Raw genomic sequence first — 16,391 nt, 5'->3', positions numbered from 1 at the left:
AATCCTACTGATTCTTTCAAAGAACCAGCTTCTCGTTTCATTGATGTGTTCTACTATATCTCTAGTTTCTAACTCATTGATCTCTGCTCTAATCTTGATTATTTCCCTTCTTGTGTGTAGGGTTGGCTTAATTTGTTTTTTATTTCTGTTTCTTTGAGGTGTAAAGAGAGTTGGTGTATTTGGGATTTTTCAGTTTTTTTGAGTGAGGCTTGGATGGCCATTATTTCCTCCTCAGGACAGCCTTTTCCATATTCCATAGGTTTTGGACAAATGTGTCTTCATTCTCGTTGGTTTCCATGAATTGTTTAAGTTCTTCTTTGATTTCCTGGTTTATCCAGACTTTCTTGAGCAGGATGAGCAGCTTTCTTGAGCTTCCAAGTGTTTGAATTCCTTCCAAACTTTTTCCTGTGGTTGAGATTTGGTTATTTCTTAACATTGGCCTACTTTCCCGCATCTAGTTCCTCCATGTTCCTTGGACCTGTGCCTTCTTTGGACTCCCCGTCTAGTACAAATACATCCCTACTATCCTGGGAGAAATGGTGAGGCAGTAAATGAGGTTTCTTGGAAAAGTTGTGATATCAGTCAAGATTACCATAGTAATAAAAGCTTTATTCATTTGACTTCTACCTATTTAGATTTTGCAGCAGTAGGACAGTGCTTTGGTTAAAATGAACCTTTGCAGTGTTTATAGTTTCCAAAGAAAATGAATGAACTTAGGATGTTTCCCACAAAATTTAAATTAGTTAATGAAACTTCTTTCAGATTATTTCAGTTTTGCCACTTACATCAATTGATTTGGTAATTAGAAATCAGTCTTATCTATTAATTTTCATAAACTGCTTTTAATTTATTATTAGGATTGTGAAGGCGTCATTGCTTTAGGAATATATGGTTCAGATTTCCTCAGTTATTCAGGTAGAATTTTCATCCAGCTAGTCCAAATAACTGCTTTTACTTCTAATGTGAGGTACAAAATTAGAGCTACTCATCATTTCCCATTACTTTCAAGCCCAGCATTGTTTGGGAGCATTCATGTTTGTACCTGGTGTCTTTTGTTTTGAGTGCACGCTGGAAAAGGTTCTTTTAATTTTGCTCATAAAGCATTTTTTCAGATGTAACTTTCCTTTGAAAAATGCCCTGTGCTCAGATTTTCCTAGAATAAAATGTCCCACCAGGTAAAGGGTTTAAGAGATCTAGGCCATGCTTACTCAATGAAATGCAGCAGAGTGGAAAATACCTTGTCTTGCCAGCTCAAGAAAATTATGATTTTTCTGATTTAGTAGTTAAAGACAATTAAATTCTTTAAAGATCTGCTTTTACTTATAGATTAAATTATTAGGAGTAGATTTTAGCGGTAAAATTATGTGTTGATGTTTTTATCTGAAAGAGTTAAAGTCTATAATCTAAAAAATAATTTGGAAGCAAATGTGAAGCTATGTTCAAACTTTGGTGCTTGTTTTTCAACCCTTGTCCTTTTGGTGTGAAGGCCAGCCTGAGTCAGATCATTGAGGATTAATGATGAATGCATTACTCAGCACCCTGCCGGGGTTGGGTCAAACACCCTGGCTTTGAAAAGTTACTCTTTTGCTCAGTGAGCTTAGACATTTCAAGTCCAGCTGCAGGTCCAACTGCAAAATGAACAGAATGTTTTTCTTTTGCTTAACATAGTCTACTTGAAGATGGGTCATCACTCTTCTAGATGTCCCTCCTCTCTTTTCTTGTATAATGGTATCGACAGTCATTGGCTGGAATGTCAGTAGACTTGACCCACAGCCACTGTATCACCAGGGAGCTTGGTTCCAATGAAGTATTCCTAATGAAATCCATTCCTTAATGTGAAGAAGAAGATTGGCATGGTGAGGGGGAAGTAGGGATGTGCTTATATAAGTCTGACGAATGGGAATGCAAGAAGTAAGGGGCCTGTGGTTGCACAACCTTGAGGCAGAGAATGAGGATTCTGGATTGGATGCCCATCAAGGAGATATCTTCTTGATTAAAGTGTCAGCTGGGAAAGGGAACACAGATGGGTTTTGGGGTTGATCAGAGAGAGTGATAACCTTGGAGAGACTGCAGAGGCCTGAGGAGAGGAGGTCCAGGCTTGTAATCTGGAGCCATCACTGTAGACATGAAGAAAGAAAAAAAAGGCCATCTCTGTAGGAGGTAGGAAAACGAAAGGATTCTAGGTAGATTAAGATGTGTATGAAGGGCAGAAACAACAACAACAAAAAAGTAAGCCAAATGAGGAGTAAATTTATTTTTATGCGTATTGTTTTAGATGTTTCTTCCAAAGTTTAACTCATCTTGAACTTGACCCAGGCAATAAGACTTAAACTTGGTATTTGTGATTTTTACATACTTCTAACTTAACCATCTATGTGCTCCAACCTGTGATCTGGAAAACTCTTCAGGAGGTCCCAGTGGAGCTAAAGCATCATTGTCATTCTCATCATCATCTACAAGTGTTTATGAAGTGTACAACCAAAGTCTTGTGTTTTTGAAAACAAGTCTTTAATTAGGGTTTGCTTTTGTTTTTTTCAGGTAGCCCAGCCATGACCCATAGGAATCTGACTTCCTCCAGTCTGAATGACATTTCTGATAAACCGGAGAAGGACCAGGTAAGCAAAGAAGTCCTACTTCTTTGAAACTGAAGACTAAATATGTTCCAGAAGATGCTAGAATAAGATTAGAAATGAAATAACTTAAAAGGGACTGATACATGTGGATGGGTTTGTTGTTGTCGTCGTGTGGTCTGTGAGGGAAGGGAAAGCACTATGTCAGGGGATGTGAAGTTCAAAGGTAAGACTTAGTCTTGACTCCAATCCTTACAGACATAGTCTCTCGGACAACTTAAGTCTTGGAGCCAGAGTTATCTCAGTTTTCAAAATAGTAATAATAATCCCTGCCACAGGGTTATTGTGAGGATTAAAAGAGATAATTTAGGAAAAAGTGCATTGGTAAAGTATAAAGGTCTAAGAAGTGCTGGCAATGGTTAACTTTTGGGGCATATGTCAGGCAAAGGTAATGGTAGTCTTGCTAGCAGCATAAGTTTTTTTGTTAAAACAAAGTAGCCTGTTTGACATGAAGGGCAATTAGGTTTTGAACCTTGATTTACTTACTCCTTTAAAATAAAAAGATTTTATGTATTTATTTGAGGAGGAGAAAGAGAGAGAGAACATGCAAGAGCAGGAGGAAGGAGAAGCAGGCTCCCCACTGAGTGGGGAGCCTGATGCAGGGCTTGATCCCAGGAGGCTGGATTCATGATCTGAGCCCAAGGCAGACACTTAACTGACTGAGTCACCCAGGTGCCCCTAGGTTTACTGTCTTTTAAAAAGAGTGTGATAGAATTTGGGCTATTTTTCCCAGTTGGGTTGGCAACTGGATATAGAAAATGGTGAGTAGGTATAATTTTGTACTTTACATTAAAAAGCAAAACGAGTTACTTTGGGTGAAAATTCCACCTGACTAAAGAAATCTGAATTATATATTCAAAGGCAATGGAGACTTATGATGATGTGCCTCTTTCCTGGATGGCTCTTAGAGTAGAGACAGAGGTTTAGAGGCCTTGCTGATTCTAAAAGTTACAGGAAGGTGAATTTATGCTTTCTTGTGAAGTGGTTTTTGGATTCCTTCTTCCTTCCCTTCACCAGCAGCACCCTATTCAGGCCTTCATCATCTAGACTGGATTGCTAAAAAAGCTTTGGAACTAACCCCTTCTTTCTGTTTTCTCCTATCTCAATAATATGCTTTTCATGTGATTGTCCTCATATTTCTTTCCTGGATCAAAGTTTATAATGCCTTCCTATCAAGTCAAGTTCAGATTTCCCTACCTGACTTTCAAGATTCTCTGAAATTGAGCATTGTCCTTCTTGTCTTAATTTGTGTTCCTCAGAGGAACTCTCTGCTTTGGTCAGGCTTAGTTACTTCCCTATTACATTGAGACTGATTCTGGAATCCTAGATCTGCTCCCTGTTCATATACTAATATGGCTAGCTCCCCTCCTTATATTTGCCTTCCCCTTGAAATAAGCAGGAGGGAATCACTTAAATATTGGATGCATTGGAAGCTGCATAGCTGTACCAGCAAAGAGAAAACTCAGTAAACTAGGACTCGTTTCGAGTTGCCCTCAAAACTATTTGGCCCATTTTGGCTTCCTTCAGTATTGACTAGTAAGGTTCTGTTTCTGTGGTTTACCAGGGGTCTTGATACTGAATAAGGCAGTGACTTGATACAGGATAAGGCAGAGTTAGGAATATCTGGTTGACAAGACTTTTTTTTTTTTTTTTTTAAAGCTTCTTTTATTACTGACAGTACTCTTGCCAGGAATTTGCCAATAAGCAGCTGGTAAATGCTGGCTAAGAGAAATTTCTTACCTTCTTGAGTGTCTTCAGATCTGGGCCTATGCAGAGGAAATTTGATGGCTTAAGATGCATATTACATAAGCTTTTGATTCCAGTGTTAGATGAAATATGTTGAAACATAATGGTTTGGGGGTATTGATTTAGCTGTAAAAACCTGTGTGATTATGGAACTGGAAACCAGAATCTTTGATGACTCTCATGAACATCCCATATTCTTTGAGGTTCCTATTAAGTGAAACCAGGATGATTTAAATCAGGAGTTTTGTTCCTTTTGTTTTCAAAGCCAGGAAGTGAAGGCTGCTGAATATATCATTAAAAAAAAAAAAGACTGTTTATTTGAAAGAGAGAGAGAAAAACTGAGAGTGTGAACAGAGGGAGGAGCAGAGAGAGAGGGGGTAGCATACTGGACACCGAGCATGGAGCCCCGGGAAGGGCTCCCTCCCAGGACCCTGAGATCATGACCTGAGCTGAAACCAAGAGTCCTGCATTTAACTGACTGAGCCACCCAGGCGTCCCTACTGTATGTGTTTAACAAAACATAATATATCATTTTAAGAGCAACTGTCCATCCATATTGTATCTGTTACAGTAACTGCAGCTAATCCAATGAGCTCTTCATCCCACAAAGAGGAAGAAAGTCTATTCTTTTCTTCCCACTGAAGAGTTTGAAGAGAAGGTTTGAACTGACCTATGATCTCATCTATAATCAAAGGCAAATTAGGAATTCAAACTAATATTTTTCAGTTTCTGTACTTACTATTTTAGTAACTTCAAATGCAAAAGCTTCTGGATCAATTTAGGGTGAAAAGAAGAAAAAAGGTGTGTAAAGAAGATGAAGCTATGGCAAACACACACACACACACACACACACACACACACACTAAACTCAGGCTTTTATTTTTTAATCTTTCTCTCTTTCTCTCTTTTTTTTTTTCTTCTGGGTAGGAAAAAAAGGTTGCCAGGCTCAAATTTGTTTTGAAAAAGCTTTTATAATTAATTAGCCAATGTCCTGGAAATGATCTTGGCAGTAAAGTCAAACTTGTTCTGTATGCTTTTCCAAGTTGGCCCCAAAAACTTCCATCTGAATGGAACTGAAGTTTCTGATTGACTGATTATTCTGCCTGGCTACAATTTGAACAGTTGCAATGGTACCTCTCCACTTCCTGGAGCCATATAACTTCCCAGTAGCATAAGAACTATGGGTTTAATGTTCAGAGTTATGAAGAGGAGAAGGATTTCTTTGACAGCAACATAGTGACAAAATTTGAGGGCATATTTTTTATGAGATTCTGTTTTGGGAAAACAGAAGAAACAAATCTGTGGACTGCACTTTTTCTCTCTGGCTCTGCCAAGCCTATGTACTTATGATTTCAGTAGCGGCTGCCTTATTGAGAAATAGCTCAAAATAGTTAACGGCAGAAAAGCATAGCCAAAATTTAGGTGATTCAATGCTTCAACAATATTCCAACTTGGATGTTATATTTATTAAGCAGAAAAGCACCTGGGAAGAAGTAGATAAAAAAAAAAAAACCCACATCTGGAGCTCATCTACTTGTAAATCTACATAAATAATCTCTTCTATTTTGTTGCTACGGAAGATTTTCTTCTTCATTATCCAGTTACCTTCCCCATTTACCTTAGATTGATTTGTTTTTCTATCTCCTTTCATTCCTTTTCTGTTTTTGTTTTGTTTTGTTTTTAAAGAAAACTTAGAAGTGCAATGGGTGCTTGTCCAATGTGGTGGCTTAGTGCTGATTTGCATTTGAGTATGGAATCAGCTGTGAGGATAAGAAAACCTTTCTCATTATTTTACTTCTTAGCTTTAGCTCTGGTAGAAGTACTATGCTAAGTGTACAATGATTTTAAAAGGGCCTGACTTTTTTTCAGGGTATCAGTAATGCAATAGCACCTCACAATTTCATGATCAAGCTTCAGTGGAATGGCAGCGCAAAGACTACAGTGGATACAGTAGATGTGCAAATGCCTTGCAGATCCTCAGAAAGACGCTGCTCACATAACCTTGTAACTTCTTACCTGGTTATCACTTCTATGCTGTACCTCATTTAGCTAGCTTTTCTGAGATCCTATCCATAGGTCTACTGGTAGAATTTGGCTAAAGGTTAATTTCTAAAGTGTAGTGTGATCATTTTTAGCACTACCTATTGCCTATTGTCTCCCAATGTACTTGTCTGTCTTGATTTCTGTTTTTGAGATCCTTTTTGTTCCCCCAGAAATTAACCTGGATTTAAATATTTTGTCAAAGACTAAGAGGATGAAACCATTAAAACCCTGTATAAGTTTGAAATTGCTAAGCATGACTGCCTTAAAGTGAAGTCTAGCAAGAAACATGTTGTGATTGAACAACCCTTAATCCTTTTCTTACACATGTGTAATATAGGAATGAGTCAACTCAATTCAGCTGAGATGATTTCTTCATAGTTCTGAGGATTTCCTTTCTAAGGCTCATGTAAAGCTTCCCTTCATGTTAATAGCTTTTTCATAAGCACGGTGACAGGAAAATACAATAGCACCCCCTTTTTCTTTTCCACAGCTCAGCCAGAAAACCCTCTAATTCACACTGAGCCCTGGGTGGTCGCGGTTCCTCTTCAGAGAAGGTGCAGGGGCTAAGAAAGGCTCATATTTTCTGAGGTTATAATACTTATCGTTAGCACATTTTTAGGGCCATTGAAGCACTTGGTGTTGGGAGAGCTCCAAATGGAATCGCATCTGTGAAAACTGGACAACAAAGGCATGTTGTGAGGAGGTGGTGACATCTTTAGATGTCGTTAGCCACCATGGCTTGGGTGGCTGCGGTGAGCTTCTCTGTGGCTCAGTGGCTACAGCGTTTCTTCAGCCAGGTGTCCTTGATGGGTCAGTGGCTATGGCGTTTCTTCAGCTAGGTGTCCTTGATGGGACCTGGTGTTGCCACTGCCGTGGTTGGTTATCTTTGGAGTCTTCTTTCAGAGGGCATAAGCTTGCCACTGAGATGATTAACAAAACTGATATTTGTAATTATCTTTCCTTTTCTGTAAGAAATTTCACTTTATATAGCTTCCTTCTGCCTCCTGATGCTTTCTCCCATATTCTTAAAGAATTAACAATCAGTGGTTATTAGTAGTGTTTTTTGAAGTTCTCATTTACTGATTTCATGAACCTGTGTCCCACTTAAAATTGGGACAGTTGGATTTTCCCATTTTCATAATTCTATATTTTCATGAGAGCCATTTATTTGAATCTGAAGACTAACATTCAATTAAAAACAGGTTCTGCATCGGCTTGAAAATAAAACAGATTAACCTGTCTGAAGTAAAGTAAGCTCTGTCTTGTATTGTCAGGTAAAGGAAAGGAGAGTTTTTTGGTGAAACTTAGAAATATGACTTTAAGTAACTGTGAGGTTGCAATAAATTTGAAATTTTAAGTCACCCCATAACTGTATGCTGCTGTGATTTGAACTCATTCATTCATTCAAAAAATATATCCTGTGCTACAAAATGTTCTCGGAGGTGGGTAGGATTCCAGAGATGAATGAGACATAAATTTTTTGACTCATAAAGCTCCCGTGCTTTTGAGGACAGGAGGGCAATAAAGAATAGGAACAAGTAAACAAATGAGTAGAGTAATTTCTCATTATCACAAATACTATCTTGAAAATATAGCAGGGTAATGTGATATGGTTCAGAAAAGCTATTTTAGGTAGGGTTAGCCAGAAAGGAGAAGATATGGGGAAAGAGGCTTCTAGACTAAGCAAAAAGCAATAATAAAACCTTGAAACAGGAATGAATGTGGTGTATCCAAGAAATGGGAAGAAGAAGAAACAAGTCTAGAGTGGCTGGAGCAAAGGTAGCTGGTATGAAGTAGTAGATGAGGCCAGAGAAATATACAGGGCCACCTTTTCATTTTTATTCTAAGTACAGTGAGACACTGTTTTAGGAGTTTTACCTGGGGAGTTGTGTGTACTGCTTCGCATTTTATAAAGTCCACTGAGGATGCTGTGTGATAGGGCCGAGGCATTTTCCAGGGTGCTGGATCATCTGGTGGTATTCCTGTAAGTCAGCAGCGGCTGAGCCCCACAGCACATTGAACTGGTAGCTGTGAAGACTGGGTAGTCTGTTTCTTCATACATTTACCATAGACATCAAGATCTTATTCCTGTCAGTAAAGGAAGTTCTTCTGTTTCACCAAATATTTTAAGAAAGAAAAAGTTTCCTGTTAGTTAGACTAAATTATGATTATTAATAAAATGTTAAAATGTTGTAAGGTCCCAGAACCAGACATAGGCCACCAAGAGTGGTGTGTCCGAGCTTTTGAGTGATTGCTTCTGTACCTCTAGTTTTCCTGTGGATGTTACTGCGGACTGACGTCAGGTGTGGCACCTGGGTAGAGCACACGACTCATACAACTTTCCCTGGAAGCCTGAGGAACAGTGACAGGCGTCTTAGTCTTTATTGTTCAGAAAGGAGCACCAGTGGTGTGTGTGGGGTCTCACTCTTACCTGTACCTGTGAAAGAATTGCACTCAGGACAACTCTGGGGCATTTCTGGATTGGACATATAATGAAAGGGGTGGCAGGTTTATGTCTTAAATAATTAACTGGCATGTTTTATATTTGATGGCACCTTTTATCTTCTTTTCAGTAGGTAGCGTTCTGCCTGTATTGCAGTACCATGAATATTCTTGGACTATATTGAGGAGAGTCATGGAATACCATCAGCAATTATCTTTGATGGATGTCTACTCTCATGTCACATGTTACCTACTTCTGACCATGACTTCATTAAAAAGATAAATGACTTTTTTCCCCTTGGAAGTGACAAATTGTTACACAGCCAGAAAACAGCAATACCTTATGATAAAAACCTTAGGGGTCTGGTTAAAAAACTCTTTTTCTTTCTTTCTTTCTTTTTTTCTTTCTTTCTTTCTTTCTTTCTTTCTTTCTTTCTTTCTTTCTTTCTTTCTTTCTGTTTTAAGATTTTTCAATTTTTTAAATTTATCTGAGAGAGAGAGAGAGAGAGAGCATGAGAGGGGATAAGGTCAGAGGGAGAAGCAGACTCCCCTTGGAGCCGGGAGTCCAATGTGAGACTAGATCCAGGGACTCAGGGATCATGACCCGAGCCCAAAGCAGTTGCTCAGCCAATTGAGCCACCCAAGCACCCTAAAAAACCCTTTCTAATCATTGTAAATATATACATGGAGTCATTCTTAACCTGCTATAGTAACATGTTATTTTCTGTATTTTTTTTAAACTTTAGTTTTTTCTGATTTCCAAAGCATACAGAATTGCTGTAAAAATTCAAACAAAGCAAATCTGAATAAAATAGAAAGTAAAAGTTCACAAATTCTCATCCTCAAAATAACCACTATTAGCATTTTGATGGAGAGTCCTCTAGATTTTTTCTATGTATAAAATAACTTTATACTTATTTATATAAAATACAAATAGGATCATATTGTTCTTCAGCTGGATTTTTAAAAGCCTAACAATGCAATTCACAGGCCTGTACCCCTGGGGATAAAAATACATTATATGTTTATTAAAAAAAAAAAAAAAACTAACAATGCCACAGACATCTACCTTATTCTTTTCAAAGGCTGTAGTCCACAAGAATCCTATTTTATTTACATGATATTCTGTTATAGATATTTAGTTATTTTCTTTGCAATTACTAGTCAAGCTTTTAAGAAAATACCTTATTCTAACTTTTTTTTTCTTTTTTTTTTTTGCATTCTTTAGTGAGTATTTCTGGAGGAGAAATTTTTATAAGTGGAATTGCTGGCTCACTGTGTATTGCCAATTACCTTCCCAAAAGTTTATACCAATTTGTGTCCTAGATTTTTAAAACACTTTAATAAATCCTCCTCCACTGCGGGGTTACTGTATGCCAATCAGATTTGAGTTTCTTCCTTATGATTCACTCCAGTAAAAGCTTAGCGACTCGAGTTGCTAAAGTGAAAAGAATCTCAGTCACTGGCATCTGTCTCCCAGATCACTTTGGGGGCTTTTTTCAGAAGCTTAAAATATTAAGGCTAAAACTGGGTTTATTCTCCCAGTCTGATTGGATCTCTGGGCGGGCTATTCCTCCTGTCTCCTGAGGCAAAGAGGTGAAAAGCACAGCGGCAGTGAACTTGGCCACCTGTATGTTTCTTACTGCTTCTGCTAAAAGGTGTTGCTGTTCCCCAGCTCTCAAAGAAAGCCTTCAGGCTTTGTGGGAATTTCCTTGGCAACCGAGAATGGCTTCATCTCAAGAGCCCTTCCTGGTGGTCAGCATTTGGTCAGCATTTGGAACAAAAAGGAACATTGCAAGAAGAGTTGGACAAGTATTCTCTTTGAAGCGCTGTTTGACACATTTGCAGCTTGGCTCTGCATCTCTTTCCTCTCCCAGAATCCCCACCCCTATGAGAATTTTAAGTGAACTTACATCCAGACTATAAAGTTACTTCAGTGAAAAGTTCATACCTTATGTGGAAGTGCTTTATTAGGAGCTTTGAAGGAGTGTCGTCGTCTGGGATAACTGATGAAGAAATCATCGAACCATTCTTTACATGTTGGGGAGTATTTGCAGATTTTGCTGTTTCTTTATTTCCCTCTCAACAGGGAATGGCTGCACAGTAGATTGATGAAGAGGCCATTCCTTGGGAGGAGGCATTTCTTGCTCTTCTTCAGCAAGAGAAGGGCTCCCCACCGTTTGTAGCTCACTGGTCTGATTGATCCAGTGGCTGGTTGATGTATTTGCCTCCACAGAATCTCATGACCTTATCAATCACCAGCAGAGCGTCCTGATTTCTCCGTGTGTTACCACCAGTGGTCTGGTTTCACTCCCTCGCACTGAACTCAAATGAAGACAACCCTCCTTTCTGTCCCCTCTCCCTCCATGATAAAAGAACAGCAGTAATTTTTTTTTCTATAATCTGAAAGACAGTAGTTAATTACACAAGACTGACATTATTGCCTAATCAGTGTTCTGTGCATCCACATACAAAAGGCAAAAAAAAAAAAACCAAAAAAACAAAAAAACGGAGTCATTGTTTAGGGAGCCATTGTAGTAATTTTGAACTTCAAAATTAGCTGCACTATTGTTGATTTGGGGGCTCACCTGATAGCATTGAGTCGGTTCTTCTATGAAGAGTAATTAACAAGAACTAATATAGCTAAACGGTGACTTACACTAATGCATTGGGGTTGGTATTTTCAGCCCTGTTTTACATATTGGCAAAGCTGAGGCACAAAGAGATTAAGCAATTTCCCCAAAGTTGAATAGCATCTAAGTGGTAGAGCTGCATTCTGGCCCTGCAGCCTGTCCTCTGAATGCATACAGGGGGTGCTGCTTGTTTGGGTTACGGTCTTTTTTAGGTCCCCAGGCACAGATGTCAAACTGATAGTTACTGCTGTTCCATCTGTCCTTGAGGCACACACCATGCTGAGTAGGCTAATCACCAGAATTACTAGTAACTAAACCAACAATGTAAAACAAAATTCTTAAGGGTCTTACAGTAACCAAACGTTTCTGTTGCCACAGTGATTAAAAGGCTCAACCAGTAGTTTGTTGTGTGCCCAGACCCTAAGTGGTGTTGGGGGATGTCAATGAGAGAAGGCCGCTAGAATAAAAATATAACATGTAATCTTAGCTTGTGAGTTTCTAACTAGCTGGAGAGACCAAATAAACTGTTGGCGCGGACAGTAAAGTGTGGCAGTCCCCTGAAAGACAGGATAACTGTGCGGGCCAGAACCATCAGTCACAGGGAAACAAGAGACTCTAGAAGCATCGTTCTATTGTAGAGAACATCAGTAACAGAACATAAGGTCTTTAGCTGAATGTAATACTCTTTTTTGGAGAAAAAGGTAGTAAATTGGAATGTGACTATCTGTAGGTTAACCATGCAAGTGAACAATTTGGTTTATCCAATAAATGGAAAATACTGCGATTTAAAAATTTTTGGAAATAACAGCCCAATCCTCCCTCCACCCCCATGAAATACAACAAGATTTCAAATTTTTTTACTGTTTGAGTTAACCTGTAGAGTTAGCAAAAGTAGATTAGTTAGCTAGTTGATTCGTCCATGGACCATGGTGGATACTCCCTTCATGTACAGATCCTTACTTGTGCGTTGCTCAAATGCCCTGTGACTCCTTGACGTTCAGACTGGTCAGTATTCATTCTCACCACAGGTCTGTTCACCCTTTGACCATGAAGTGGGAGAGGTACACATCGTTTAACGTTTTTTTTTTTGTAAGAGGCGAACAATTATTATTGAATATTTTTTATGAAGTTCATCTTAGGAGTAGCTTTGAAGACTTAAACAAGCATGTTAAACCTTAAGCACCATAAATCTCAGTTTCCGGTTTCATGATACAGCTGTTGGGATTCAGTCTGAGCTGCCTCCTCCACAGGGCTGCTGTGTGAAAAGGAACATGCTTAAAACACTTTAAAATAGGATACACATTTTCGTTATCACGGTCATTTTCGTTATTTAAATCCGCTGCTGGTTCTAATTTTTGGTTGGTTTTGCAGTGAGTTTGGTGGGATGGAAGTCAATTTCATTTCAGATTTCTTTCTTCACCTTTCACATTTACATTGCTAATTTGGCTCTTTGGGGTTTCATACTCAACTTTTGCACTCCACTGCTCTGCCTGCACGCTGCTGAGATGTGCCTGATTGTCCTCCTGTGGCTGTCGTTACTGCATGCACATTTCCATGGGACCCCAATGTCTCTTCTCTGCATTTCCAAGTCCTACCTTTATGTTAGGACCTAAATCAAGTGCTGCTTTTTCCATATATGCATCCTGGAACATTCTGACTCACGTTAATTACTCCTATCTTGGGTTTCTGACACCATGTGGCATTACTACATGTCATTTCACATGGATGCACTTGTTATTGTTTTTGGTATGTATGTCTGTCTTATCTTCCTCATGGTGTGTGGGGAAGGAAGGTGGTGGGGGCAGGAGAGGCAGTGGTCTTGTAAGTTAGTTGATGTTGGAAATGATGATTAATCAAGGGTGAATCAGCTTTCACTTACCCTTTCCTGAGAACTTTTTAAAGGCTCAGAAAATGAGGATGAGAGGTTCTCAGAGAAAGGTGACTTCTCAGAGTATTATTTCTTTTCTTTTTGGTGACTTGAAAAATTAGTATTTCTTAAGATCGCTGATAGAGTGTTTCATTAGGTGAACCAGTTGCTTGAAATGCCCATGCTTGCCCATCTCATACATTTAAAATTTCTTTTTTTTTTTTTGGCTAGGACAGTCATGCAAATGCTAACATTTCAAATATAGTTTGCTCTTTCATTTGTTACAATCCATTCACACATTTTTTTCTCATAATGAAAGCTCAATGGAACATAGTTAACTGGCTGATTGACGTAGTTTAAAGAAAACGCCAGATCTTTTTTTTCTTTTTTTTTTTCTTTTTTTCTTTTGCCCTTTATTTAAAACGAAATGTAGTGTGGCACAAGGCCATTTTGAAAAAGATAGCTGTCGGCACAGAAAGATGTTCTGTTGCAAGATGACATGGTATTGCTAAGTTTTCCCAAGCATAGCACATTTAAATTATGGACTATTCAACATTTTACTTTTAGATATGAGCTAGTTCACTATGTATGAAATTAGCAAGACATTAAGGGTAACCCATATCAAATTAGGAAAGAGTTGATCATTGAGTGGGATTTACTATTGAATTTAAAGTTCTATACATTATTATAGTCCTGTTTTGCTCATACATTTTTCTATAATTTAGATTGCCAGGACAGCATTATGGTAAAGAGCCAAGTATATTATTGAAAAGAAGAAAGAACCCATGTATTAGGAAGACTTGTTTCCGAAAAACCTTTCAGTCAGAGTGAAACGTTGATCTTTTCTCCTGGTGGTTTTGATTGCATTACTCGTCTCACAAACAGAACTTACCAGGGTAAAGCCCATTTCAGTATCCGCTTATTTGCGACCCTGAGAAATTAACAAGGGGAATTCCAGAAATTTCAATAAGTGGCTCTATATTGTGGTTTTATATGAAGAAAAACTTGGTGCATAATTTATTGCCTTGTTGAAGTATGATCTCTAGAAAGAATCCCCAGACTGCACCCGAGAGGGAGATCTTGTTTAGAAAAATAACAACTGCACTATGACTTAAAATAGTTATGAAACTTTTTTTCTAAGTGCAGGATTCTCAACAGAGCAACTGTTGTCATGAGGGGATCATGAAAACCTCTGTAAAACTGCCACAGAGGGGTTTTTCTTGGGGCTGGTGGCAGTGCTGTTCCTATGCCCCATGTCTTCGTGGGACCCCGTGTGACGTCCTACTAACTCAGGAGAGTGTGGCAAATTCTTTTGAGAACCCTGGATTCATGTCACATTTTGGTTTCTAGTTATACTTCTAAAAATTCCTATGTTTTTTCATCTTTAAAAGGTGTATTAAAGGGGTGCCTGGGTGGCTCAATGGTTATAGCCTCTGCTTTCGGCTCAGGTCATGATCCCAGAGTCCTGGGATCGAGCCCCACATCGGACTCTCTGCTCAGCAGGGAGCCTGCTTCCCCTCCTTCTCTCTCTGCCTACCTCTCTGCCTGCTTGTGATCTCTGTCTGTCAAATAAATAAATAAAATCTTTAAAAAAAAAAGGTGTATTAAAGTAGGACAACATGCAGATTTTATTAAAATAAAAACCCAAATAAATGAAAATGAAAGGCTTTTAGAAGAGTCTTCCTTTTCTTGAAAATTCTAGTAGGGACTATATGCTCCTCTGCTAATATGTTCCCTAGTCTGTGTCTTCATGATCTAAACTCTGTGCTGTGGGTTGGACTGTCTCATTTTAGTTGTGCCTTCTTGATCTAAATCCCCAGTTCGTAATACCTCAATATGGAGGGTCTTGGAGAAAAAGAATTTAAATCAAAGGGATAGAGGACTTAGAGTAGTCCCCCCCGCCTCCACCAGAATGTTCTGGATAGTAAGAAATGTGTGTTCCTTGAAGTAGTAGAAAAGTCTGGGTTTTATAATCCCAGAGATGTCGGTTCAAATACTAGCTTTCTTCCTTATAGCTGAGTGATCCTGTGCATGTACTTAATGTCTCTGAGCCTTAGGGGTGGGTAGAACCTTACCTTTCAGGCTCTTTTGAGAATAAAACAAGATAACGTATGTGAAGTACAACAGGTAGAGAGATGAGGTGCTTGCCCACTGCCTTCGGTCTCCCTGCGAATAGTGCAGTAGGAGAAACTATGAAACAAAGTCCTCACGGAAAGTGGAGCGCGTACAATGAGTGAAACGATACAGTTTTAACTTTGTAGTGATTCAAGAGAAAGTAGCAAAATAGAACACTGGGGTATTTTTTAATTTTTGTTAAAATAGATCCTAAGGTAGAATGATTCTCTCTCTCTCTCTCTCTCTCTCTCTCTTTTTTAAAAATAGTTCCCAGAGGAGCATACAAGTGAAATTGTGTAGAGGTGGCATTTTCTCTTTTCCCTCTTTTTCCTGAAAGTAACAAACTCCTTGCCAGCCATTAGCAGTTATGTTAGGACTTACTTTGCATTCACATAAACCAGTATGGTTTTTAGATCTGAGAACGTAGAAAACGATGAAGCCCTATGAAGGTACCTAGAAAATACAAAGGCAGGCTTTGCACTGAAGGAGAGTGCAGCGAGCATCACTCATGGCAGAAAGACTTTTGGTGGCTGCCCATTGCCTTCTTGATGAAGCCAGAATCCTTAGCACGGCCTTTATAGCCCGGCGCCATCCTGCCTAACTTCTCTAGCCAAAGGCATTTTTCAGGGTTCTCTCCCTCACTGACTGTACTCCAACCACACACATGTTCTTCTAGGTCCATTAAGGTGTCAGTCTGCCCCTGCCTCGGGGCCTTTGCCTCTGCTGTTTCCTCTGACTGAAATGCTCTTCTTGCCTGGACAACTGGTGTTCACTCATTCCTCTGTACTTGTCATGTCTTCGGGGAAGTTTCTGGTGACTCTCTGGTCGAGGTTAGAGACCGTGGCTATCGGTTCTTATTGCACATTATGCTTTTTCTATCATGACACCTGCTACAGCCGTCATCGAGTAATTGCG

The 16,391-nt window shown here is 39.0% G+C and overlaps 1 protein-coding gene across 5 annotated transcripts in view; it reads left to right on the top strand.

The window, feature by feature from the left end:
* The window catches only part of SLC4A4 (solute carrier family 4 member 4), a 386,600-nt gene that overhangs the window by 199,960 nt on the left and 170,249 nt on the right, over positions 1-16,391 (top strand). For all 5 annotated transcript variants that reach the window (XM_059159558.1, XM_059159548.1, XM_059159567.1 and 2 more), the window contains exon 7: positions 2,539-2,615. In XM_059159558.1, coding sequence (XP_059015541.1) covers positions 2,539-2,615 — 77 coding nt within the window. The remainder of the gene's footprint in view (positions 1-2,538; positions 2,616-16,391) is intronic.

Source organism: Mustela lutreola, chromosome 1 (assembly GCF_030435805.1).
Source record: "Mustela lutreola isolate mMusLut2 chromosome 1, mMusLut2.pri, whole genome shotgun sequence".
NCBI classification, from domain to species: Eukaryota; Metazoa; Chordata; class Mammalia; order Carnivora; family Mustelidae; genus Mustela; species Mustela lutreola.
This window is presented reverse-complemented; position numbering and strand designations above follow the sequence as displayed.